Source organism: Eucyclogobius newberryi, unplaced genomic scaffold (genome assembly GCF_026437365.1).
Source record: "Eucyclogobius newberryi isolate DKJ021-1_F unplaced genomic scaffold, fEucNew1.0.hap1 SCAF_1, whole genome shotgun sequence".
NCBI classification, from domain to species: Eukaryota; Metazoa; Chordata; class Actinopteri; order Gobiiformes; family Gobiidae; genus Eucyclogobius; species Eucyclogobius newberryi.
In genome coordinates this window covers 23107393-23131898 of record NW_027315723.1, presented here as the reverse complement: position 1 = coordinate 23131898, position 24506 = coordinate 23107393, and the positions used below count along the sequence as shown (strand labels likewise).

Genomic DNA, 24506 nt, shown 5'->3' with positions numbered 1-24506 from the left:
GCGAGGCGCGAAGAGCAGCTTTCAAAGTACGGTGAAAACGTTCACACAGCCCATTAGCCTGTGGATGATATGCAGTTGTCCGGTGGAGTTTAACCCCCAAACTACCAGCCACAGTATTCCACAGCTCGGAAGTAAACTGCGGGCCCCTATCTGAGGTCATGTCCAAGGGAACCCCAAAACGCGCGACCCAGGAAAAAATGAATGCCCGTGCCACCTCAGCTGAAGTAGTAGACGACAGAGGAACTGCTTCAGGCCAACGCGTAGTCCGGTCTACCATAGTCAATATGTGTGTAAATCCCCTGGAAGGAGGAAAAGGACCAACCAAATCCACATGGACATGCTCAAACCACCTGTCAGGAATCAGGAAAGGGCCCAGTGGAGCTTTGATGTGGCGTTGCACCTTAGCGCGCTGGCAGGCAACACATGTAGTGGCCCAAGTCTTAACATCCTTACGGAGGCCAGGCCACAAAAACTTTGCCCCCACCAGTTTCACGGAGGCCTTAACCCCGGGGTGAAACAAGGAATGAACAGCATCAAAAATCCGTTGACGCCAGCTGACAGGAACCAAAGGCCGCGGTTTGCCTGTAGACACATCGCAGAGAAGGGTTGCACCACTGTCGTGAAAAGTAACATCGTCCAAAGTCAAACTACACTCCGTAGCTGTACGCAACGTTTTAATTTATGCGTCCGTAAGCTGATCTGCTGCCATAGCGGCATAGTCCACCCCAAAATGTACAGCCCCAATCCGAGCTCGAGAGAGACAGTCGGCCACAAAATTATCTTTCTCGGGCAAGTGTTGGATGTCCGTGGTAAATTCCGAAATAGCGGAAAGCTGCCGCTGTTGACGCGCTGACCACGGTTCAGAAACCTTGGCCATGGCAAATGTTAGGGGCTTGTGATCCACAAACACAGTAAAGCCCCGACCTTCCAAAAGGAACCTAAAATGTCGGGTGGCTAGAAAAAGTGCCAGTAGCTCTCTGTCAAACGTACTGTACTTCCTCTCAGAGTCACGCAGCTTCTTACTGAAGAAGGCCAGGGGCTGCCAGGCTCCATTAACCCACTGTTCACAAACCGCTCCTACAGCATAATCCGATGCATCTGTAGTCAGGGCGAGGGGTGCTGCTGGGTCGGGATGGGCCAAGCAACAACAACAACTTAGCTCTGTCAAAAGCCTGCAACCTCTCTGGGGTCCACTCTATCTCCTGATTACCCTTCTTGCCCCTGAGTGCTTCGTACAAAGGGTATATTATGTGGGCAGCCCGCGGAATAAAGCGGTTATAAAAGTTTACCATACCCAAAAACTCCTGCAGGGGTTTCACTGAACGGGGACACGGAAACGCTGAAATAGTTTCCGTTTTAGTAGGCAATGGAACAGCACCATGAGGCGTCACACGGTGGCCCAGAAATTCAATCTCTGATAATCCAAACTGACATTTCGCCGGGTTCACAATCAATCCATGTTCAGTAAGGTGCTCAAACAGCAGGCGCTTTCAGTCCGAACGGCATCCTCAGAAACTCAAATAATCCAAACGGAGTAATCACTGCTGTCTTGGGCACATCTTGAGGATGAACTGGGACCTGGTGATAACCTCTCACCAGATCTACTTTTGAAAAAACAACAGCACCCGCCAAATGCACAGAAAAATCCTGAATGTGCGTGACTGGGTATCTGTCGTTAGTGGTGGCGTTGTTGAGGCATCGAAAATCCCCACATGGTCGCCACCCACCGTCGGACTTAGGAACCATGTGCAAAGGGGAGGCCCAGGGGCTGTTAGAGTGGCGCACAATGCCGAGCCGCTCCATATTCGCAAACTCCTTTTTGGCTATTACCAGCTTAGCCGCATCCAAACGGCGTGCCCGAGCAAAAACCGGCGGGCCCTCTGTGGTAATACAATGCTCCACCCCATGTTTAGCTACAGCAGCAGAAAATGTAGGGATAGTTAGAGCAGGAAACTCTGCTAAAAGTCGCTGGTATGTATCCCCTGCTGCTAGCATGTTAGCGAGGAGCGGTCCAGCCCCCCCAAGCGTACATGGATAAGAACTAAATGATACAGCGTCAATCAGACACCTATTAGCAACATCCACTAAAAGTCTATAAGCACACAAAAAATCTGCACCAAGAATGGGAACTGTAACAGAAGCCACAGTCATCTCCTCCCGCCTCGACTACTGCAACTCCCTCCTCACTGGCATCTCCTCCCATTCCCTCCATAGACTCCAAATGGTCCAAAACTCCGCTGCCCGCCTCCTCACCCACACCCGGTCCCGTGATCACATCACTCCCGTTCTCCGCTCTCTCCACTGGCTCCCCATCAAGCAGCGCATAAACTTTAAAATACTCCTCACCTTCAAAGCTCTTCACCACCTTGCCCCCCCCTACCTGTCTGACCTCCTCATCCCCCACCGCCCCTCCCGAGCTCTCCGATCCTCCTCCTCTCTCACCCTGACTGCACCAACATCCCGACTCAAAACTTTTGGCGACAGAGCATTCTCCCGAACAGCACCCCGACTCTGGAACTCCCTCCCCCAACCTGTCCGCCACTCTCCCTCACTCACAACATTCAAATCCCGCCTAAAAACATACCTCTTCATCCAAGCCTATGACCTCCCCTACCCCTAGCCTCCTCTACCCCATTGCCTACTCTTCTACCCCCTGTTACATCCCCATCTTTTTCTCTCTACTTCTTCTGTCTTGTTCATTTTATCTGTATATTAATGTGTATTGTACGTGTTGTCCCCCCTGTCTGTAAATACCCCCCCCTTTTTTATTATGTTCAGCGTCTTTGGGTCACTGAAAAGCGCTATATAAATAAAGTTATTATTATTATTATTATTATTATTATTACTACAAAGTCCCAGCTGAACACATGTCCATTAAAACAAACAGAAATGAAGGTGCGGATGGAGGTCCCGTTGGCCGCATCCAACGAAGGCCCCTGTCTGAGTGTCAGCAGAGGAGGCGGGAACGATGCTGCGCTGCGCCCCTGAATCCACCAGGAAACGTCTTCCTGACATGCCGTCCTCAACGAAAAGCAGCTTGTTTGATGCGCCGATGCACGAAGCTGCTAGTGTGCACCGGCTCTCTCGTTTCCCTGCTGCTGAAAGGAGCACGGCGGAATGCCAGGCTTTCACTCCAAAAATTCCAAAAGTAAAATACATCATTGCTTGTAGCATTCATGTTTTTACTATAGTCAGTAACAAAGTGCTTATGTGATTTTTTTTACAGGTGTACAAGCGAAAGTTGCGACCTCTGATGGTAATACGGAGACGGATCAACCATGGCTTGAGCCGTCCTCGACACCACTTAAAATGTCTGGAATTGGTCAAAGACCCAGAAAGAGGCCACGTCTTGAAATGGAAGAAGAAACGGAGGAAGAACTTGGCATTTCAGACATTTCATCAAAACACGCACATGATTCAACGTATGAGCCTGGAGCCTCATTAACAGATGAGTTTGAATTGACGTAAGAGTTTTTCTATATCAATTTTATGTTAGTACTTTTTACGCAGTTGTATTTTTTTCCTGTAACAGTGCAATAGAGCCAGGACCAGCGTACAAAGACAAAAAATACATTGTATTTGAGAGCAGTTTGGCAGAGCTTTTCCAAACGTGTCCAGTGTGCAAACGGCGCTGTGACGTCCAAAAGAGGACAAGTGGGACATTTGTTTCTTTCGTGCAGAACTGTCCACACTGCTTGTATCACCGGAAGTTGGACAGTCAGCCGACATTGGGATGCACACCAGTGGGCAATCTGCATCTTTCTGCAGCAGTGTATTTTTCAGGAGGATCTTTTTTAAAAATGGAAAAGGTACGAGAAACAGAACAGTTTGTTAAGTTTATTCTGTATGCTATTTATGCTGTTATTTACATAATAAGACAGCCCCTTTTCATCTTTCTTCATCAGATATGTAAGGCAATGAATCTCCAAGTCCATAGGTACAACACTTACAGACGACACTCAAGATCTTTTCTCGAGCCTGCCATCTACCACAAGTGGAAGAAAGATCAGGAAATATTTTTGGAGGAGTTGAAAATGAAGGAAAATATTGCTGTGGGTGGTGATATGAGAGCGGATTCACATTTATACAATAAACAAAAAAGATTATGTCATGCTTATTACAGCTCCTTACTTTCTGTAGGACACAGTGCCAAGTATGGTAGTTACACACTGATGGAACTCCATAGTGAAAAGGTACTTGACATCCAACTGGTGCAGGTATGTGCAATTCATTCCTTTCATTTTTCCACTGGATATATGTGTGTGTGTGTGTGTGTGTGTGTCTATAAGCTATTGTGTTTACCGTAGAGCAATGAAGTTGGTGGAAGTTTTTATATGGAAAAGGATGGACTGCACAGATGTTTGGACTTACTACAGACCAACAACATAGAAGTGGACTATATCGTCACAGACCGTCACACGCAGGTCAAAACATACCTACGAGGAAGAAGTGTTACCCAATATTATGACGTCTGGCATCTCGAGAAAGGTTTGTCATTTTTTTCTTTTTATTTGGAGACAATTAAGTCAGCTTGTAAGCAGCTTGTGTTACTTCACAGGTATCTCCAAAAAATTGGAGAAGATGTCCAAAGAAAAGGAGTGCCAGTTGATAAAGAAGTGGTTACCAACTATCATAAACCACATCTATTGGGTAGCAACCTCCTCAAAATCAGGACCAGAAAAACTGGCAAAGTGGACGTCTCTTATCAACCACATTCAAGATGTCCACACACATGATGACCCAGAATTTCCACAGTGTGCTCATCCTGTGAAAGTTTCCCTAGACCCGAGCAAGTGGTTTCAACCAGGTTTGTAATAATTCACAATTACACTATTGTGAAACACAAGCTTTGTGGTAATTTCTGTGGTTTCTTATTTACAAAGGGACTGTGGCATTGTACAAGGTGGAAAAACTACTTGTGAACAAGAGACTGCTTGGAGATGTTCAAAAACTGAGCTCCAATTACCAAACCTCTTCACTGGAGGCATATATATTATGTAGACATAATGCAATAGTAAAACGCTATATTTTCCATTCAATTCTCTTGTGTCTTTATTTTGCCTCTGACATCAAGTGTATTTCCAACAACTGCATCTATATTTTACATTTGAAACATTTTGATTGTTAGCAGGCTATACTTGGCAGGGATACACTTCAATGAAAACGTGAATCGTGCCCAGGCAACTTCAAAAGGAAAGGCTTTATTTAAAGTTTCTTATCCGAAATATAAAAAAGGAAAACCCACAGCAAAACCTGTCAAAACCAAAACCACATTTGGTAAGAAAAACACTTAAATTATAAGTTATATAATTATAAATAAATAACCTGTTAACTATTTACATTTTGTAGGCTATGTGTCCGAATTGATGCATCTGGTCTTTACTGAGGTCTTCCCGGAGCCTGCCAGATTTTGTGACCAGTTAAAGTCTGTCCCTGTGCCTGAAGACCTCTGCGCACAGTTCGAGAAGACTCCAAAAGAGGACGTCATCGCGGCACACATTTCCAGGTTCAGTCGAGTGGGGGGGCGGACCTGACCAGGATGCAGAAATCCAACATATTGCCCACCAGGATCTGGGTACTCCAGGTGTATCCGGAGCACAGCACATGCCGGAATGACCACCCTGATCCTGGCACCAAGAAGCCCCCAACACCATCTCACAAAGCTTCTGTAGGCCACAAACCTAAGACGCTTAGAAAAGGACACACAATTTGTTTACTTCCTTTTTTGTGTGTATGTATATTTATTTACTATTGTTACTTTTAATATTTTTTTTGATATGTGACTAATAAAGCATAAAGAGGCTTATTATCAAAGTTTCATGAACTCACTCTTCCTGTGTTCTCCCACGTATTCGCCCATAGTCTGCTCGATAGATGTTGTTCATGTTTTGTTGGGCATAAATATTGAGACAATTCACAATGAAGCCAGGATGGACAGAAATACAACCAAGAGGAGGGTCCAGCAGTTGTATTTCTGTATCTAGATCTATCTAGATGTGTGCAAGAGTTAACTCTAAGATGAAATTCAGCCTGTGAAGTGCATTCATACGAACGGAACCAGAAGCTGTGATCCTGAGACGGGCCTGCGTGGGGTCCAAGGGCCTGCGGGGGGTCCAAGGGCCTGCACGGGGTCCAAGGGCCTGCGTGGGGTCCAAGGGCCTGCGCAGGGTCCATGGGCCTGCGTGGGGTCCAAGGGCCTGCGCGGGGTCCAAGGGCCTGCGCGGGATCCAAGGGCCTGCGCGGGGTCCATGGGCCTGCGTGGGGTCCAAGGGCCTGCGTGGGTCCAAGGGCCTGCGGCTCAGCCAACACGCTGGCCAGAGCAGGGCTGCTCTGGAGCTCGGCTCTGACGTTGTCTGGCCAAAGAAGGACTGGGTCAGGTTCTGCGATCTGCGTTCTCCTTGGCTCTTAGGCGTTCTCCTTGGCTCTGAGGCGTTCTCCTTGGCTCTGAGACGTTCCAAATGAAAAGGCCGTCGTGCTGCTCCACCGATGTGGCTGGTTTAAAAGGCTGTGGACTTGAAAAAGTTGCAAAAGGTCCTTGCTTGATTTTGCGTGATGCAGCATCGATCACGTTTTTTAAAAACGGGCACAGGTTTCTTAGTTTCAGGAGGGAACATTAGCTTCTCTTGGAAAAGTCTTTGTCCCGTAGCGTAGCATCGCTCACGCTAACTAGGCCCGAGGCCTGCTCCCAAGGCCTCATGGACCTTGCTGGTGGGACCCTGGATGGAGGGTCGAGCTTCGAAAGAAACTCTGATGGAACTCTCTGGAGCTCAGATGGAAACTTGAGTCTGTAACTCCCTGCTCTTTCCTTTGTCTTCACCGCGGGCGTTTTGGCGCTGTGGCTTCAGCCAATCAGCATGCATGCTGGGGTCAGAGCTGATAAGGGGACATGAGGTCTGGCTTTAGGCCACAAGAGTTACACAAAAAGGTAAAATTGTCCACAAAACAAGTTGTGAAACAGTTAAAATGACATGTAAAACACGATAACACAATATGTACATGTAAAATCATCTGGTGGACACACTAAAACCGCATAGTCTGTTTAGCGTTTTAGCTTTTGTCTTGGAGAGAGGATTTTCTCTGTAATCCAAAAGGAGTCATTTGATGAAAAGTTATTTTCAAAGTTCAGAGCGTCTTGTCCATTCGTGTTGTCTCTATCACGTCCTCTGCTCTCGAGGGTCTTAAAACTCCACACAGACAGCTGATAACACCTATAGCTCGCATTCCTGTCACCATGGCAACAGGGGGAGGACATCTGCATATCCTACAGTCTATTACAGGGTACAGGAGAGGAGAATCCGACCGATAGTCAAACCTCGGATTCAGGAGGAGCAGAGTGGTTTTCGTCCGCGTTGTTAAACACTGGACCAGCAACCGTGTCCCTTGGTTTGACATTTGGGGGGTGCTCCAGGAGTACGGAGTCTGAGGCCCTTTGCTCAGGGCTGTCCGAAATGAGTTTCCTCTGCCGGGTGGCTGGGCGCTCCCTTAGAGATAGGATGAGGAGGAGCTCAGTCATACGGGGGGAGCTCGGAGTAGAGCCGCTGCTCCTCCACATCAAGAGGAGCCAGCTGAGGTGGCTTGGCATCTGTTTCGGATGCCTCCTGGGCGCCTCCCTGGGAAGGTGTTCCGGGCATGTCCCACGGGGAGGCCCCGGGGAAGACCCAGGACACGCTGGAGAGACTATGTCTCTCGGCTGGCCTGGGAACGCCTCGGGATCCCCCCGGAGGAGTTGGAAGAAGTGTCTGGGGAGTAGGAAGTCTGGGAGTCCCTGCTTAGGCTGCTGCCCCAGCGACCCGGCCCCGGATAAGCGGAAGAAGATGGATGGATATGTGTGTCCATTTGTATAGAATAGAATAGACTAAAATAGAAAAAGCTTTATTGACCCCAAGGGGGAATTCATCTTAGGCTCTCTGCCTACAGCTGCAAACACCGTAACCCATACATACACAGTCCCATCGGCCAGATACAACTGAACATTAAAATGCAGGACCCTTGGGAATTCCCGTCCGTTACAGGTCTCTAGTTGGAGCAATTGCTTCTTGATTGCAGGAAACTACTGAAATATACATGAAACACAACTGTAAGTGGGTACATGAGAAAGGAAAAAAATATAACATGTTCAAAAGCAATTGATATATCTCCTTTTAAGTCCATATATCTTTGCCAGATTTCTTCTGAACATTTCTGCAGTTAAATTAGCAATTCGAGGCGAAATACCATCTGAAGATTTCCCATGCTGCCAGTAGATGATACAATTTTGAAGACGGAACATGTGATCTTCGCATGGGTGTTTCTTGTTTTATGCAACATTTTGGGGACTTTTTTCCATGCATAAGATATAAGGTTTAGTTTTTGTTAATTATTACAACAATGGTCCAAATCAGTTAAAAAGTAACATGAAAGTGAGCTACTGCTGGCGCACAAATCAATTTAAATATTTTGCATCAGAATAACTAATATCCTTGATTTTATTTTTAAGCAGACTTAACATCATATAAAACATCACACTAGTTAAATGTTGGCAAAGCTGTCAGTGCATCCCGGTGTCCAGTTAATATCATTTTACAGGCAGATCTGAACCAGCTGTAGAAGAAGGCGTAAATGAAAGGATTGAGCATTGAGTTTGACAGTGTGAGCCAGTTGAGAGCTTCAATCAGAGAGAACGGTGGAGTTTCACTGGCTAAAGGCAGAAAAACAATGCACAGAAAGTATGGAGTCATACATAAGAGGAACACCCCCATCACTATTGCCAGAGTTTTAGTGGCCTTCCTCTCCGTCTTACTTATCACACCACCTTTAGAAATCTGGATGCTGTTTCTCTGTCTCTGAGCAACAATAAAGATCTTACTGTAAATGCACAGCATTATAATGGCCGGCATAAAAAAGGCAAAGACAGGCCCTGTGACATTAGACAGAACAGCATTAACAGAGCATGTTTCTTCACAAGTTCCCTGGCTGTATCCACCAATAACTATACCAATTCCAATCATAATAGCAACACTCCAGGTCATGAAGATCATAACTCCAGCCACACGCACAGTCACTGTGTTCTTATATGTGAGAGGATTACAAATGGCATAATATCTGTCAATGGAAATACAACAAAGATTCAAAATAGAGGAAGTACTGACAGTAACATCAAAACAATCCCGTATTTTACAAAAGACAGTTTCCTGATAGAGACAGGAGGTTAGAGTCTGAGCCATGCTGAAAGGAAAGACCACGACTCCCACCAACAGGTCAGCCACAGCCAGAGACAGGATCAGGTAGTTTGTGGGAATGTGGAGCTGCTTGAAATAAACAATGGAGATTATCACAAGAAGGTTTCCACAAACTGTTATAGCCGACAACAGTCCAAGCACAAGATACACCAGCACACACAGAGCAGACGGGTTAGGAGGAAACAGTAAAGTGGTCAAATTAACTAACTGAAAACATGGATGGATGTCAAGCACAGTGTGAGTGGCATTCATTGTCAGATGAGGATGAAGACTCCTTCTTCATGCACATAAATTGATGCTTAACAGTAAGTTTAGGTAATTCACATCTGATTATATGCTGTTCACTGGACCACTAGACCTGCAAACACATTTTATAGACACCGGTCTCAAAATCTCAGCTCGCTCATCCAATCAGATTGTTTGCAGTATTTGGCCAGTGTTTGTAAAAGTGCCTTCAAGATTCAAGGTATCTTTACTGTCCCACAGGGGAAATTAGTTTTGCTCCGTCACTCGACATAAGAAAAAACCTAAACCAAAACCACAACAGCATCACCGTTGCTATGTCTTACAAAAATGCAGACTGCGATAATGTAAAAAAAATAAAATAAAAAAAACTCCATTAGAATGGATACAGAATTCTAAAATACTCTGCATCTGCCTCTAATACACTTTTATTCAGCTCACACTTTCAGAGCCACACGAGCCTCCACCAGGGGCCAGTGTGTCATACCAAAACGCAAAACTACACTTGCACAAACAGCTTTCTCCTATAATGCAATAAAGGAGTGGAACAATCTTCCCCCTTAACCAAAAAAGTCAAACAAACTGTTCAACATTCTCCCCCTTATAAGAAGCCTAAAGTAGTGCCCTTTTGATAACAGTTTTATGACATGCAACACCACATACTGCAGAAATGTGGGTGAAATATGTAAATGTACTCTTCCATGAAGGACAAATTAACAAATGTATCATGATATATATTTTATGGACTGTTTTAATAGTGCAAAGCTAAACTGGTAGGTCATGTATACGCCTTATGCTTATGTAAATACTTGTTTAATGAGATGTGTGGCTGTGTGTGAGTGTATCTGGGTCAAAATGTGAACTCGGTTTAATTCTTATGTTGAATGTGTTTTGTTTGCTAAAGCAAAAACACACATTCAACATAAGAATTGTCCATCAAGGACTGCAGATGGAAATCAACTACTTGCTACTATCTGGTGCGGAGCATCTTTGTCTTTTACAAGTCTCTGTACTTTGTCCCTTCTAATAAAGAAGAAACTAAACTAAACTTGGACAAATCTTTTGTCTTTGTCACAAACAGAGCAGAGAAGTCTCCTCAGTGGTTTTGGAAACTATTCATCACTATAACTGTCATGGCAGCATTGATAATCAGTAATAAGTAATTACCTCTCCTTTGTTGTGGTGCAGTCGTGTTTAGTGCAACACATGCTTCCATGGGAGTGGAACTTCCATGACAGATGTAACCTAGTAAGGATTATTATTTTTATGATTTTATCTTAAATCCTTGTCACAAAATTCGGCTCCCTCTTTACCAAATGATTTACCAAAATTATTAAAGATTCAATTAGCTTGACAATGAAAAAATATTTATTTTTGACCTGTTAACCAACACTTTGCTGACGCTGGAAATACAGTGGGTACGGAAATTATTCAGACCCCTTAAAATGTTTTCACCCTTTGATTCATTGCAAGATAGCTCATTTTATTTATCATTAAAGGTGCCATAACATGCTTTTTTCACGTTTCGTAGTCTATCCTAAGTGTATAATTGATAATAATAAGGGTTGTGCAACACCCTTAACATAATAGTTAAGAAATATCACCCAGACCTTGGACCCCCTCACCAACCCGGAAATGCAAACGGTTTGGTTTGATATTCGCCCCCACCCTTGCGAAGAGCGATCTGGCTCCCCCGCCCAACCCGTGACGTAGTCTCAGAGAGCGTGTGTGCCCCGCCCAACCCGTGACGTAGCCCCACAGGCGGGTGGAGAGGGGGGAGGGTGAGGGGGGATGATGACGCGTGCCTGTGGGTATGACGCGCTCTTGTAGACACCCCCCGTCAGTTTGGAGATTCGAGGAAAGGAGATAGTCTGTACTATAGCTAAACACTACGGGAATCAATCAAAAAAACACTCTGGGTACATATATGAAGCACTAATAGCAATGTAAGAAGGTTAAAAGCTCTGAAAAGTCGATTTTGCATGTTATGGGACCTTTAATGGACACTCAGCACCCCATTAATTGACATGTAGAATTTTTAGCAAGTTTATTAATGTGACGGAGCTGCCTAATGCCCTGTTCACACCGCAAACGCCTATTCGCGCCTATTGGCAAAGTTGGACGCAGGTACGTATGAAGAAAAACGCAAATAAGCTGCGTTCTCGGCGCAGCGGAGCAGAGCCGAAATATAATAAGCAGACGCGCGTTTGCCGCGTGCGCAGTGGAGGTGTTGTGTTTGGCAGCTTCTCTCTGTTGGTGAAAATGGCGGATATAGAGACAGAAGTATTCACGTATTTGGTTCTGAAAACCCTCAGACGGAGGCGCCGGGCTCGGCGGCGACGTGCATGGGTTCACCAAATACTGCAAAGGCGATCGGAGTTTGGTGAATTCCACCATTTGCTGCAGGAGCTGCGGCTCGACGATCAGCACTTTCAGTGCTACTTTCGCCCGTCCCCAGTTTGACGACCTGTTGTCCCGCATTGGTGCGAGGATAACCCACCAGGACACCAACTACAGGCGCTCGATTCCAGCTGCTGAGCGCCTGTCCATCTGTCTTCGGTCAGTAATTATTCATGTAATAACAGAGTGTATTCATACATAGCTAATAAAAGTAACCAGGGTAAATAGTGGACGTTGTTTAAACTATATATAAACGCAGCTCGACGCTCATACAACAGCAAGAGTATTTTTATTAAAATGTCTTTATATTGCCTGGTCTAGTGCACCATTTTAGAATCGGGAGTGGTGGATCTACCCTCTCTGCTGTGGAGCTATTGACGGGAAACATGTCTGGCTGAAGGCCCCTCCCAACTCAAGATCCCGCTTTTTTAATTATAAGGGGGATCAGTCCGTTGTCCTCCTGGCCGTGGTCGATGCCCGGTATCGTTTACGGGTAATTGACGTGGGGGGATACGGGAGGACGAGTGACGGGGGGATCTTGTCCAACTCTGCCTTTTGTCAGGCCCTACGTGAAGACACTCTCCGGCTGCCCCCTGACCAGAACCTGCCCGGGGCTGAAGGCAGAGGCCCACAGCCTCATGTCTTTGTGGCGGATGAAGCCTTCCCGCTGCAAAGACATCTGATGCGACCCTTCCCTGCAAGTGGGCGCCTCCCCATTGAAGACCGGGTCTTCAACTACCGCCTCTCTCGGGCACGGCTGGTGGTTGAAGACGCCTTCGGGATCTGGACCTCACAGTGGAGGATGTTCCTGTGGCGCCTGGAAGTCAACCCTGAAATTGTGGAGAAGTGCGTGAAGGCGACTTGTCTCCTCCACAATTTCATGCGGGCCACAGTGCCGGAGCATGTGCCTGGAGCGTAGGGAGCTGGAGCACAGGAGGAGCCACTTCCAGGTGTGGGACGGATCGGGGCAAACAACCCATCCCGAGAGGCCTTGAGGGTGAGGGAGGCGTTTAAGGCCCATTTCTCAGAAGAAGGAGCAGTGCCATGGCAGCCCAGAGAGTAGTCATGTCCTTCACAGGACTGACCCACAACAGCTTTTTTAAGAGCCACGCACTAAACAACAAAGAGCTTAATTTGAGTCTGTTTAGGTACATTGTCCACAGCCTGTTGTATATGGTGTTTTTATAAAGTGTTTTTCATATTTATAGACAACGTCTGCAAAGACCACATGATCTGTCAAGTTTGAGCCCAAATGCCAGGCTGTTGACATAGAATGAAATAAAGTTAAATTAATAAAACAGTGATTAGCTCAGCTTTTTGCTTATTATTTTTAATTTTGTGATAATGAATTAAGTACAGTTTAAATTAATACAATTTAACTACCCAGGATTATATACAAGAAAGTGCAGAGGTATACACGAGACACGTTTTATAACAAACAAATGTAGTTTTACAAAAATAGAACTATTATTTACAATATGAACAAAATAACAAATAACTATTTACAAAAATTTGAAGGAAGGAGTTGTATGACGTGGGAACGGTGGAATACAGGAACAGGAGAAAGAAGGACCATAGCCCGGAGGAGAGCTTGAGGGACACGTAGAAGAAATAGTGGTCTCGTTCCTCTCCTGAAGAAGGTTCCAGATCATGTTGTATCGACATTCTCCAATGCTTCCAAATTTAACGTTAAACTACTGTTGGAATATACCCACTGATAAATTCCAAATTTGATTTCTTCCCTTCTTCGAGTAGGAACCGTCTTCAGGAGAGGAAGGAGACCAAGAAGAAAAAGCTCATCGGCACAAGGGACACGCGGCGGAGGAGGAGGAGGGGGAGGAGCAGCAGCAGCAGCAGCAGTAGCATGGCGAGCCATAAGCCCCTCCAGCAGATACTCCTCATAGCTGCGCTCCTGATCCCTGGGCCTCTTCCTCCTCCTCGCTGGGCCTAAAAAAAAAGAATACACATAGCAATTTAGATGACACGGGCTAAAAAAAAGGAAATTGTTATTTTTTCAAACCAAATGATTTCACACACCTGTGGGTGCAGCAGAAGGGCCAGCAGCAGATGGGCCTTCTCCAGCAGCAGAGGGGCCAGCATCCCCAGCAGCAGAAGGGCGGCAATTCAATTCCTGATCTTCTAAAAGAACATTGCACAGCAGTTATATTTCAGCCAATTACATTTATTGCTTTATTAAATATCATATTTAATGAGGCATACGTATTTTATATGGAGCCAATATTTTTTTTCAAGTGTCATACAACAAACCTGATTCGGAGAGCCCTTCTGCTGCATCTTCAGGCTCTCTGGAGTCCTCTATGGCCTCCTCGACCCTTCTCTCCATGTTTCCGCTTGACCCAATGGGAGTGATGAAAGGGTCGAGGAAGGACATGACCCCAGAGTAGTTCCACTTTGCTGCTGACCCTGCTGCTGACCCACTCCTCTTTTCTCTTTCTTTCTTCTTCTCTTTCATGTACGTGTCCCTCAAGCTTTTCCACCGCTTTCTGCAGAATTCCTCTGAATAAACACATTTACTTGTTGATGGATCCCAAAATTATTGGGATCCATCAACTATCAACACATTTTTTTATCGTTTAAAAGCTGTAAAAACTTACAAGACAGTCCCGTCTCCTCGCTCACTTTTCTCCAGGCTTGGTCCTTTCTCCTGTTCCTGTACTCCATCGTTCCCACGTCATACAACTCCTTCAGCCCGCACACCACCACAATCAGCGTTTCGTCCGCCATGTCTGTAATTTGCCTGGGAGAAATGGGATTTTGCCCGGGCTAAGTGCGTACGTACGTCACCGGAGCGTCATCTCTGATTCGCTGCTGTCCCGCAGCACCGCAGAAAAGCTCAAAATTCTGAACTTATTTGCGGTGAACCGTTTTGATGCATTGAAGCTTATACGCCCGTCAAAGCGTCTCGAGCGGAAAACGCAAAAGCGCACCGGCCTCGCCGCGCTCCACGCCGAATCGCGACGCAAATAAGCGGAAAACGCGCCGCAAAAACGCAGGAGGTGCTCGACGCGCGTTTACATAGACTTTGAATGTAAACTGGACGCTTTTGCGTCGAGCACGTACTGCGTTATCCGCGGCGAGATTTCTTCGTTTTTGCGGCGCGATTGGTGCGTTTTTTTACGCTCTCGACGCTTTGAGCGCGCGTATCAGGCAGCTGAGGTGACGAAAGCGGCTACGCGACGTGCTCAAATATGCTGAGGTCTCCTGCAGCTGAAGCGTAGCAGCCGCCGCAGCAGCCAATCAGAGCTGACGCTCCAGTGACGTACGTCATATTGCTCCCATCACAATCCCGTCTGGATGTTCTTTTTAAATATATAAGTTTATTTGAAGTTCTAAAGCTAGGGTCTGAAGGTATGGCATTTGTTGACTGTAGGAAATATCAATGTCTATTTAAAGATCACACACAAAAACAACCAAGGACAAGAACTGAGAAGCTAATCACTGTTTATTTAAAAAAAACAAATTACAACTGTACAACAGACTGTAGAAAAATTTACATAAAAGGACAGTTTGATTATTTACATGTCCATTGGGCTCTCTATTGTGTAGTGGATGGCTCTTAAAAGAGCCGTTGTGGGTCCTGTGGCGGACATGACTATTCTGTTGGCTGCCGTGTATTCCTAATGTATATGCATGAGGGACAGGACCACCACCATATCTGTATGCAAGAGCTGCTAAACCAGTCAACCCTGAATAAATGCATAACCACAATACACTAAACTGTAGCGTAAATGTCAGCGAGTGATCCCCCTTGTAGTTGAAGAAGCTGGAGTTGGGAGGGGCCTTCATCCGCACATGTTTGCCGTCCACAGCTCCACAGCAGAGAGGGTAGTTCCACCGCTCCTCGAACTCTGCTGCAACGCACCTCCAGCCCTCTGCTGTGGGCACAGCCATAAATTCGTCCACAAGACAGTCCCAGATGGCAGCCGCCACATCAGGGACAATGGAGGCGACTGTGGACACACCAACCCGGACGCTGCTGGCAATTGTCCTGTAGGAGTCTCCAGTGGCAAGATATCGGGATAAAAAAACAAACATACAAATAACTATATAGCCTAAATACAGTTTACTTGTACTTTTATCAAATATACCAAGAACATATATCAAGAACAAGCAATATAAATACTTTTGACTAACTATTACAGGACTATTTACACTGATTACTTTTATTAGCTATGTATGTTTAACAATACACTCGGTTATTATTACATCCAATGAAATACTGACCTAAGACAGATGGACAAGCGCTCAGCAGCTGGACTCGAGCGTCTGTAGTTGGTGTCCTGGTGGGTTATCCTCGCACCAACGCGGGACAACAGGTCGTCAAACTGGGTCCGGGACAGACGAAAATAGCGCTGAAAGCGTTGTTCGTCGAGACGCAGCTCTTGAAGCAAATGGTGGTATTCGCCAAACTCAGACCGTCTCTGCAGTATCTGGTGTGCCCAGGCACGTCGCCGCCGAGCCCGACGCCTCTGTGTGACAACAACTCCACTGCTCGTGCGACAACACCTCTATTGCGCATGTGCGCAGACAGCTGGAGCGCGCCATACGCGCGCCTGTGTACAGTGGCAGGGGCGTCAATAGCGCGCATCTGTTGCGTAAACCTTTCAAATGTACACGCGCTCAAATTCTGCGTCGGGCGCGTTTAGGCGTGTGCGGTCTGTATGTACCATTAGTCAGCCCCGGCAATGACCGCCCCGTATCGCACGCTGAGCACGCCCGCACACACGAGCACACACACACAGAAAGCGTAAACCACTTAAACCGGCCGAGATAGGCGTGTGTCACAAGCGCATTTAGCTTACCTTTCACTCCCCATTTCATAACAGTTTGCATCTATTTCGGTGGGATCTCGGGTGCACACTGGGTTCTGCCGAGAGCCCGGCTGCGAATATTTTTTTCGTAAATGGGTTGGGAACAGGGCAGATTTCTCAGCCAATCAGAAGGCGAGCAACTTCTAGGTGGGCGTTGAAGGTGGGCGTTGACCTAAATCCGGTCTACTGCCATTGGCGGCCCAGATCACATGTGAGCTAATTCATCGTCTAGCTATGTTGGCCCAGTGGTTAAAGATGTGGTCTAGGAACCTCGAGATCCTGAGTTTGACTCCCGCTCCCACCTCTAATTTATAGTTAAGTTTAATTTTTTTTCCCCTTCATCTCCTAACTACCACAAAAACTTAGAGTTAGAGGTTAGGTTTAGGTTTAGGTTTAGGGGTTAGGTTTAGCGTTAGGGGTTAGGTTTAGGGGCTAGGGTTAGGGGGTGGGTTTAGGGGCTAGGGGTTAGGGTTAGGTTTAGGATTAGGGGTTAGGTTTAGGGGTTATGGTTATTTATTTTATGGTCAAACACTGGCTAGCATGTCCATTGTCATTCTCTATTTAGTTCATTCACGAGTTCAAGTTCTGTGGCGCTGTGATCTCCTGGGAGGAGACCAGATTTTAAGTCAACTCCCACCCAGAAGCTGTTCGCCTTCTGATTGAGTTCCCAACTCAACTACGAAAAAAATATTCGCAGCCCGGCTCCTCACTCCGTTCACTTCCGCACACGCTCCCGTACCGCACACTGATTGGCCAAACGGAGGTAAAGGTACGGGGCGCATTTATGGCACCGTTGCGCGCGCTAACAATGATCAGGGGGGGATTATTATTTTGTTGTTTATGTGTAGGGGGACCGCCCATTCGGCGAAGGAATGGTGGGGTTATATTTTGTGTTATTTGGGGTGTAATTTCATGTATTCATTTGGGGGAAATTGTGTTTAGTTTATGAATGTATTTGGATTGGCTCATGTATGTCCATGGGAGGGGCATAGGGGTATTTGAGCGGGGCGGTTTTGGACTGCCAGAGAGTTGGAGTGTGGCTGCAGAGCTGGCAGAACCTGAGCACCTGAAGCATTTGAGAACGTAAGAACTTTAAAGTCTGGACAAGCGTATATATACTTGGTCCTATTTTTTTGTTTTGTTTGGACGTTGTAAACAGCACGGGGGATTTTTTGTTTTGTTTATGCTTCTTCATTAGTTTTTTAACTGAAATAAATGTCAAAAACTGAAAGACTTTGACTCGGCCATAGCCTTTTTTTTGAGCGAGCCCACAACAATTGAAAAAGAAAAAAAATGAAATATCACATGGTCATAAGTATCTAGACCCTTTGCTCAGTATTGGCTGGCCCACCAGGTCCATCTTTCTGTTGCAACTTTAGTTATATTTTTGGGCACGTTTTTTTTGGCAAGTTTCGGTATTCATTCTAGTATGAAATATTAATAAAATCCTTTCAATTTGCATTTGTCTCCGGTGTCCTAAGTATGTTTTAGCCTCTTCTGGGGTCATAACAGGGATCCTCTGCCATTCTTTCTTGCAGATCCTCTCCAATTCCTTCTGGTTGGATGGTGAACGTTGGTGGACAGCCATTTTCAGGTCTCTCCAGATGCTCAATTGGGTTAAGATCAGGCTCTGGCTGAGCCCGTCGAGCCACTCTGCCATAAAGCCCTGACTGGTGGAAGTCTGCAGTGATAGATGACTTTGTGGAACTTTCTCCCATCTCCGTACTGCATCTATGGAGCTCAGCCACAGTGATCTTTGAGTTCTTCTTTACCTCTCTCATCATGGCTCTTTTCCACGATTGCTCAGTTTGGCTGGACAGCTAGGACTAGGAAGAGTTCTGGTCGTCCCAAACTTCTTCCATTTAAGGATTATGGAGGCCACTGTGCTGTAAGGAACCTTGAGTGATGTAGAAAGTCTTTTGTAACCTTGGTCAAATCTGTGGCGGTCAGAGGGGTGCAGTGAGGTGTGGGTCATGGACGGGAGCGGGACGGTGGGCAGCAGCGGGGAAGGTGAGGGGTGCCTGTGGGACATGGGCCACAGACGGAGGCGGACGGAGGGGTGCCGTGTCAGACCGGAACCTTGATCTGACCCTTGATCTGACCCTGGCCTGGGCCAGACCCTGGACCTGACCCTGGACGGACGGGAGTCGGACAGGGGGGGCTGTGGGACATGGGCCACGGACGGGAGCGGACAAGGGGGAGCCGTGGGACATGGGTGACAGTCGGGAGGTGGCCGAAAGGGTGCAATGAGGTGCGGGTTGTGTACAGAACGTGGCGTGGGCGGATTGCATGGCCGGGAAGGCGGGAGATGAATAGAGGAGAGACAGTAACCACCACCAGTATTTGTTGAGAGGAGAACTTACGTTTCGGGAGGGCAAGGAGCGTTGAGCCGCCAAAATTGACGGCAGCTCGGGTTGAATGTATGAGGCATAGGCTGAAGAGGACCATCGCCCAAGCTGCTGGAGGGCTGCTGAAGGAATGCCCTGGGTGGCTGCAGAGGTAGCGGCTCCTATTCTGAACGAGTGCCCAGAATAGAGCGAGGGGGTAGATTGCAAAAGACCAGGATTGCTCTAAGATGTTTATGAAACCAGGGTGCAGTCATGGGCTGACCTTCGGGGGGTTAGGAACAACGGGGAATGCAGCGGGCCGTAGTGAAGGGGAGGAGCCTGGCCGTGGATCCGTGCTGGGGGGGGCGGACGTCGAGGGGACCGCGGGGCCGGTCTGCTGAAGCCGGGAGTTGAGTGAGGAAACGGCATGGTGGAGAGCCTGGGCGGTGGAGAGGAGCATTTCCTGTAGCCGCGGAGCCTCGGCGGGAACCGACATCGGTGGTGCGTGGTATGTGGTGGGAGGAGCCGCGACGGCGGAGGGCACGTTTCGCTCTGAAGCGGCGGAGGAACAGCGGCGGTGACGGCCGCGCTTGGGCGGATGAGACGCTTTGTACGTCCGTTTACCGCTGGGGCGCACGGCTTGTGGAGGAGGAGTCCGAGGCGGGGAAGAGGAGTCCTGTTCGAGAAGGTAAGCGCCCAGTTGGTTCAGCTGGGACATACCTAGGCACGATGCAGGGGGAATCCTAGCTGGTCTGGGCACGGGCGAAGGGGCGGCGAGGCGAGCGCTCTTCCGCGGTGGGTGTCCTGTGGGTGGCCTGGGGTCCTCGTCCAGAAGGAGCGGGGAGCCGGGAAGGTCATCGGAGTCGAAATCTGATATAGCGCTTGTGCTTCAGTCGCAGATACGGTTTGAAGCGACCGAGCCATCTGCCTGAGGGCTTAAATGCGACCGCCTGGGCACTGATTGGGAGCGGGGAGGAGTGACTTGAGAGCGTTGATTGGTGATGAGGAGCAGGTGCAGGGCCATGATGCAGACGTCCCCTGTCCTTCCACCCTCCTTCTTGGCCGGGAAAAACTGCATAACCTCTTTGGGATAAGTGCAGAAACCTGGAAGAGTCCATGGTGAAGTGAGGGATCTGACTCTCACAGACGGACAGGCGGACGCCGCTTGAGTGCGATGATGGAGCTGGGGAGAGGGGTCTGTTGTGGAAAAAATATAATCTGGCCCTTTACTTTTTAACTTTCAATCCTATTTCTAATCAGATTTAGTTCTAACAGCCTGACAACCCCTTTTGGCCTGGAAATTTACATGTCCGGACTCCCTGGAGTGGCTTGGAAGTCCCACGTTATGTTTCACACAAGGCAAGACATGTGAATTGAATTAATGCAAATGTTATGTACTGTCTCCTTCCTGAAACCACTGTTTCTTTGATCTCCCATTTGCTCCTTCTGTGTGTGTGTGGTCATGTGACCATCTGTGATTTAAGGCAGGGGACAGACGTGGGATGAGAGGATTTGGGAGAGACACATTTTGGGAAGCAGGCAAGAGACAGACGCGTGGACTCGGCCTTCTATGAGAATGGCCGAGTCCACACGAGTTTCTTTCTGATTCAGCCACAAGATTAAACAGTTTACTTTTGAAACGAGACAACTTGCTTCTTTGTCTTAACAAGAGATTTTTGCCACCACAGGTCCTTCTATGGTGGCCGACGCAGATTTAAGTTAGGTCTTCCAGGTTAATTTACGCAGGCTTCATTTCATAGTATGGCTTATCTAGAAACACTCATGTCTGGCTTCATCTTTCGAAACTAAGACAAAGTTCAGCCATCTTCACAGTAAAGCTTAGGTTTACAAAACAATTATGATCTTGTGGAAGTTCAAATAATCAGACCAAAGGTACGTTTGTGTCTCTTCTTTATTTGCTTCCATCAAAATCAACCACACCTGTGCAACAAGAATCCATTTAAATACCCTCACCCCTCTACTACTTCCTTCACCCTTTCACAATAAGACACCTTTTGTGTGTGAGACATAATAATACATACATGCATAATACAGGTTCGCCATACAGGTCCCCCCGAACACACAAAATATAAACAAAAGTCAACAGTAACGCTTAGGAACAGTAATAATCCTACCCCTACCACTGCACCTGACCACAACTGAGGGTGAGACTGGCCTATGCCCACTATCCCTGGTAATGACTGTGGCAGGGGGGCGTCCAGGGCGAGCAGGGGGGTGGCCAGGGCGAGCAGGGGGGCGGCCACGGGGAGCAGGGGGGCGGCCACGGCGAGCAGGGAGTGCCAACTGCACATCATCGTCCTTAAGTACATGGGCCGGTTTTAAACGATCCACCGAAACCCGCTCGTGACAAGTTCCCCGCTCCACCAGGAAGGCCTTAGGCCCAGCTTCCAGAACGCGAAAGGGGCCGTCGTATGGTGGCTGTAGTGGCAAACGATGTGCATCATGGCGGATGAAAACATACCTTGCCGACATCAGGTCCTGCGGCACATACGACAGAGGGAGACAATGATGAGCAGGAACAGGAGCAAAAACCTCAGCTTCCCTGTGATAACCTGCCCGGCTAGCCACGCTAGGGCCTACCCCCGAAGAGCCCGGAAGAAATTCCCCCGGGACCCTTAAACTCTGTCCAAGAACCAACTCCGCAGAAGAGGAATTGAGGTCGTCTTTGAGGGCCGAACGCAGGCCCAACAGGACCCAGGGCAGCCTGTCCACCCAACTACTGTCCACAAGCGAGGCGCGAAGAGCAGCTTTCAAAGTACGGTGAAAACGTTCACACAGCCCATTAGCCTGTGGATGATATGCAGTTGTCCGGTGGAGTTTAACCCCCAAACTACCAGCCACAGTATTCCACAGCTCGGAAGTAAACTGCGGGCCCCTATCTGAGGTCATGTCCAAGGGAACCCCAAAACGCGCGACCCAGGAAAAAATGAATGCCCGTGCCACCTCAGCTGAAGTAGTAGACGACAGAGGAACTGCTTCAGGCCAACGCGTAGTCCGGTCTACCATAGTCAATATGTGTGTAAATCCCCTGGAAGGAGGAAAAGGACCAACCAAATCCACATGGACATGCTCAAACCACCTGTCAGGAATCAGGAAAGGGCCCAGTGGAGCTTTGATGTGGCGTTGCACCTTAGCGCGCTGGCAGGCAACACATGTAGTGGCCCAAGTCTTAACATCCTTACGGAGGCCAGGCCACACAAACTTTGCCCCCACCAGTTTCACGGAGGCCTTAACCCCGGGGTGAAACAAGGAATGAACAGCATCAAAAATCCGTTGACGCCAGCTGACAGGAACCAAAGGCCGCGGTTTGCCTGTAGACACATCGCAGAGAAGGGTTGCACCACTGTCGTGAAAAGTAACATCGTCCAAAGTCAAACTACACTCCGTAGCTGTACGCAACGTTTTAATTTATGCGTCCGTAAGCTGATCTGCTGCCATAGCGGCATAGTCCACCCCAAAATGTACAGCCCCAATCCGAGCTCGAGAGAGACAGTCGGCCACAAAATTATCTTTCTCGGGCAAGTGTTGGATGTCCGTGGTAAATTCCGAAATAGCGGAAAGCTGCCGCTGTTGACGCGCTGACCACGGTTCAGAAACCTTGGCCATGGCAAATGTTAGGGGCTTGTGATCCACAAACACAGTAAAGCCCCGACCTTCCAAAAGGAACCTAAAATGTCGGGTGGCTAGAAAAAGTGCCAGTAGCTCTCTGTCAAACGTACTGTACTTCCTCTCAGAGTCACGCAGCTTCTTACTGAAGAAGGCCAGGGGCTGCCAGGCTCCATTAACCCACTGTTCACAAACCGCTCCTACAGCATAATCCGATGCATCTGTAGTCAGGGCGAGGGGTGCTGCTGGGTCGGGATGGGCCAAGCAACAACAACAACTTAGCTCTGTCAAAAGCCTGCAACCTCTCTGGGGTCCACTCTATCTCCTGATTACCCTTCTTGCCCCTGAGTGCTTCGTACAAAGGGTATATTATGTGGGCAGCCCGCGGAATAAAGCGGTTATAAAAGTTTACCATACCCAAAAACTCCTGCAGGGGTTTCACTGAACGGGGACACGGAAACGCTGAAATAGTTTCCGTTTTAGTAGGCAATGGAACAGCACCATGAGGCGTCACACGGTGGCCCAGAAATTCAATCTCTGATAATCCAAACTGACATTTCGCCGGGTTCACAATCAATCCATGTTCAGTAAGGTGCTCAAACAGCAGGCGCTTTCAGTCCGAACGGCATCCTCAGAAACTCAAATAATCCAAACGGAGTAATCACTGCTGTCTTGGGCACATCTTGAGGATGAACTGGGACCTGGTGATAACCTCTCACCAGATCTACTTTTGAAAAAACAACAGCACCCGCCAAATGCACAGAAAAATCCTGAATGTGCGTGACTGGGTATCTGTCGTTAGTGGTGGCGTTGTTGAGGCATCGAAAATCCCCACATGGTCGCCACCCACCGTCGGACTTAGGAACCATGTGCAAAGGGGAGGCCCAGGGGCTGTTAGAGTGGCGCACAATGCCGAGCCGCTCCATATTCGCAAACTCCTTTTTGGCTATTACCAGCTTAGCCGCATCCAAACGGCGTGCCCGAGCAAAAACCGGCGGGCCCTCTGTGGTAATACAATGCTCCACCCCATGTTTAGCTACAGCAGCAGAAAATGTAGGGATAGTTAGAGCAGGAAACTCTGCTAAAAGTCGCTGGTATGTATCCCCTGCTGCTAGCATGTTAGCGAGGAGCGGTCCAGCCCCCCCAAGCGTACATGGATAAGAACTAAATGATACAGCGTCAATCAGACACCTATTAGCAACATCCACTAAAAGTCTATAAGCACACAAAAAATCTGCACCAAGAATGGGAACTGTAACAGAAGCCACAGTCATCTCCTCCCGCCTCGACTACTGCAACTCCCTCCTCACTGGCATCTCCTCCCATTCCCTCCATAGACTCCAAATGGTCCAAAACTCCGCTGCCCGCCTCCTCACCCACACCCGGTCCCGTGATCACATCACTCCCGTTCTCCGCTCTCTCCACTGGCTCCCCATCAAGCAGCGCATAAACTTTAAAATACTCCTCACCTTCAAAGCTCTTCACCACCTTGCCCCCCCCTACCTGTCTGACCTCCTCATCCCCCACCGCCCCTCCCGAGCTCTCCGATCCTCCTCCTCTCTCACCCTGACTGCACCAACATCCCGACTCAAAACTTTTGGCGACAGAGCATTCTCCCGAACAGCACCCCGACTCTGGAACTCCCTCCCCCAACCTGTCCGCCACTCTCCCTCACTCACAACATTCAAATCCCGCCTAAAAACATACCTCTTCATCCAAGCCTATGACCTCCCCTACCCCTAGCCTCCTCTACCCCATTGCCTACTCTTCTACCCCCTGTTACATCCCCATCTTTTTCTCTCTACTTCTTCTGTCTTGTTCATTTTATCTGTATATTAATGTGTATTGTACGTGTTGTC

General features: G+C 47.9%; 2 protein-coding genes and 1 pseudogene across 2 annotated transcripts; 2 read left to right on the top strand and 1 right to left on the bottom strand.

Moving 5' to 3' along the window:
• The first annotated feature begins 4144 nt into the window (after positions 1–4144).
• LOC140363488 (uncharacterized) lies at positions 4145–5534 on the top strand. The gene is made up of 6 exons (XM_072450088.1): positions 4145–4217; positions 4308–4488; positions 4559–4807; positions 4884–4984; positions 5181–5277; positions 5350–5534. The coding sequence occupies exons 1-6, from the start codon at positions 4173–4175 to the stop codon at positions 5532–5534; spliced, it is 858 nt and encodes a 285-aa protein (XP_072306189.1). The 5' UTR covers positions 4145–4172.
• Positions 5535–8504: 2970 nt separating this feature from the next.
• Positions 8505–9470, bottom strand: LOC140363477 (trace amine-associated receptor 1-like). Its single transcript, XM_072450075.1, has one exon. It carries the CDS (start codon positions 9468–9470, stop codon positions 8505–8507), a length of 966 nt encoding a protein of 321 aa, XP_072306176.1.
• A 2253-nt stretch (positions 9471–11723) lies between these two features.
• On the top strand, positions 11724–12924 carry LOC140363472 (uncharacterized; annotated as a pseudogene).
• Positions 12925–24506: the final 11582 nt, after the last annotated feature.

Bases quoted from the DNA above. Each gene is read 5' to 3' on its own strand.
- LOC140363488 (XM_072450088.1), top strand. From the start codon at position 4,173: ATGGAACTCCATAGTGAAAAGGTACTTGACATCCAACTGGTGCAG. The intron at 4,218-4,307 runs GTATGTGCAATT...TGTTTACCGTAG, and splicing joins TTGACATCCAACTGGTGCAG to AGCAATGAAGTTGGTGGAAG. The intron at 4,489-4,558 runs GTTTGTCATTTT...GTTACTTCACAG, and splicing joins CGTCTGGCATCTCGAGAAAG to GTATCTCCAAAAAATTGGAG.
- LOC140363477 (XM_072450075.1), bottom strand. From the start codon at position 9,470: ATGAATGCCACTCACACTGTGCTTGACATCCATCCATGTTTTCAGTTA.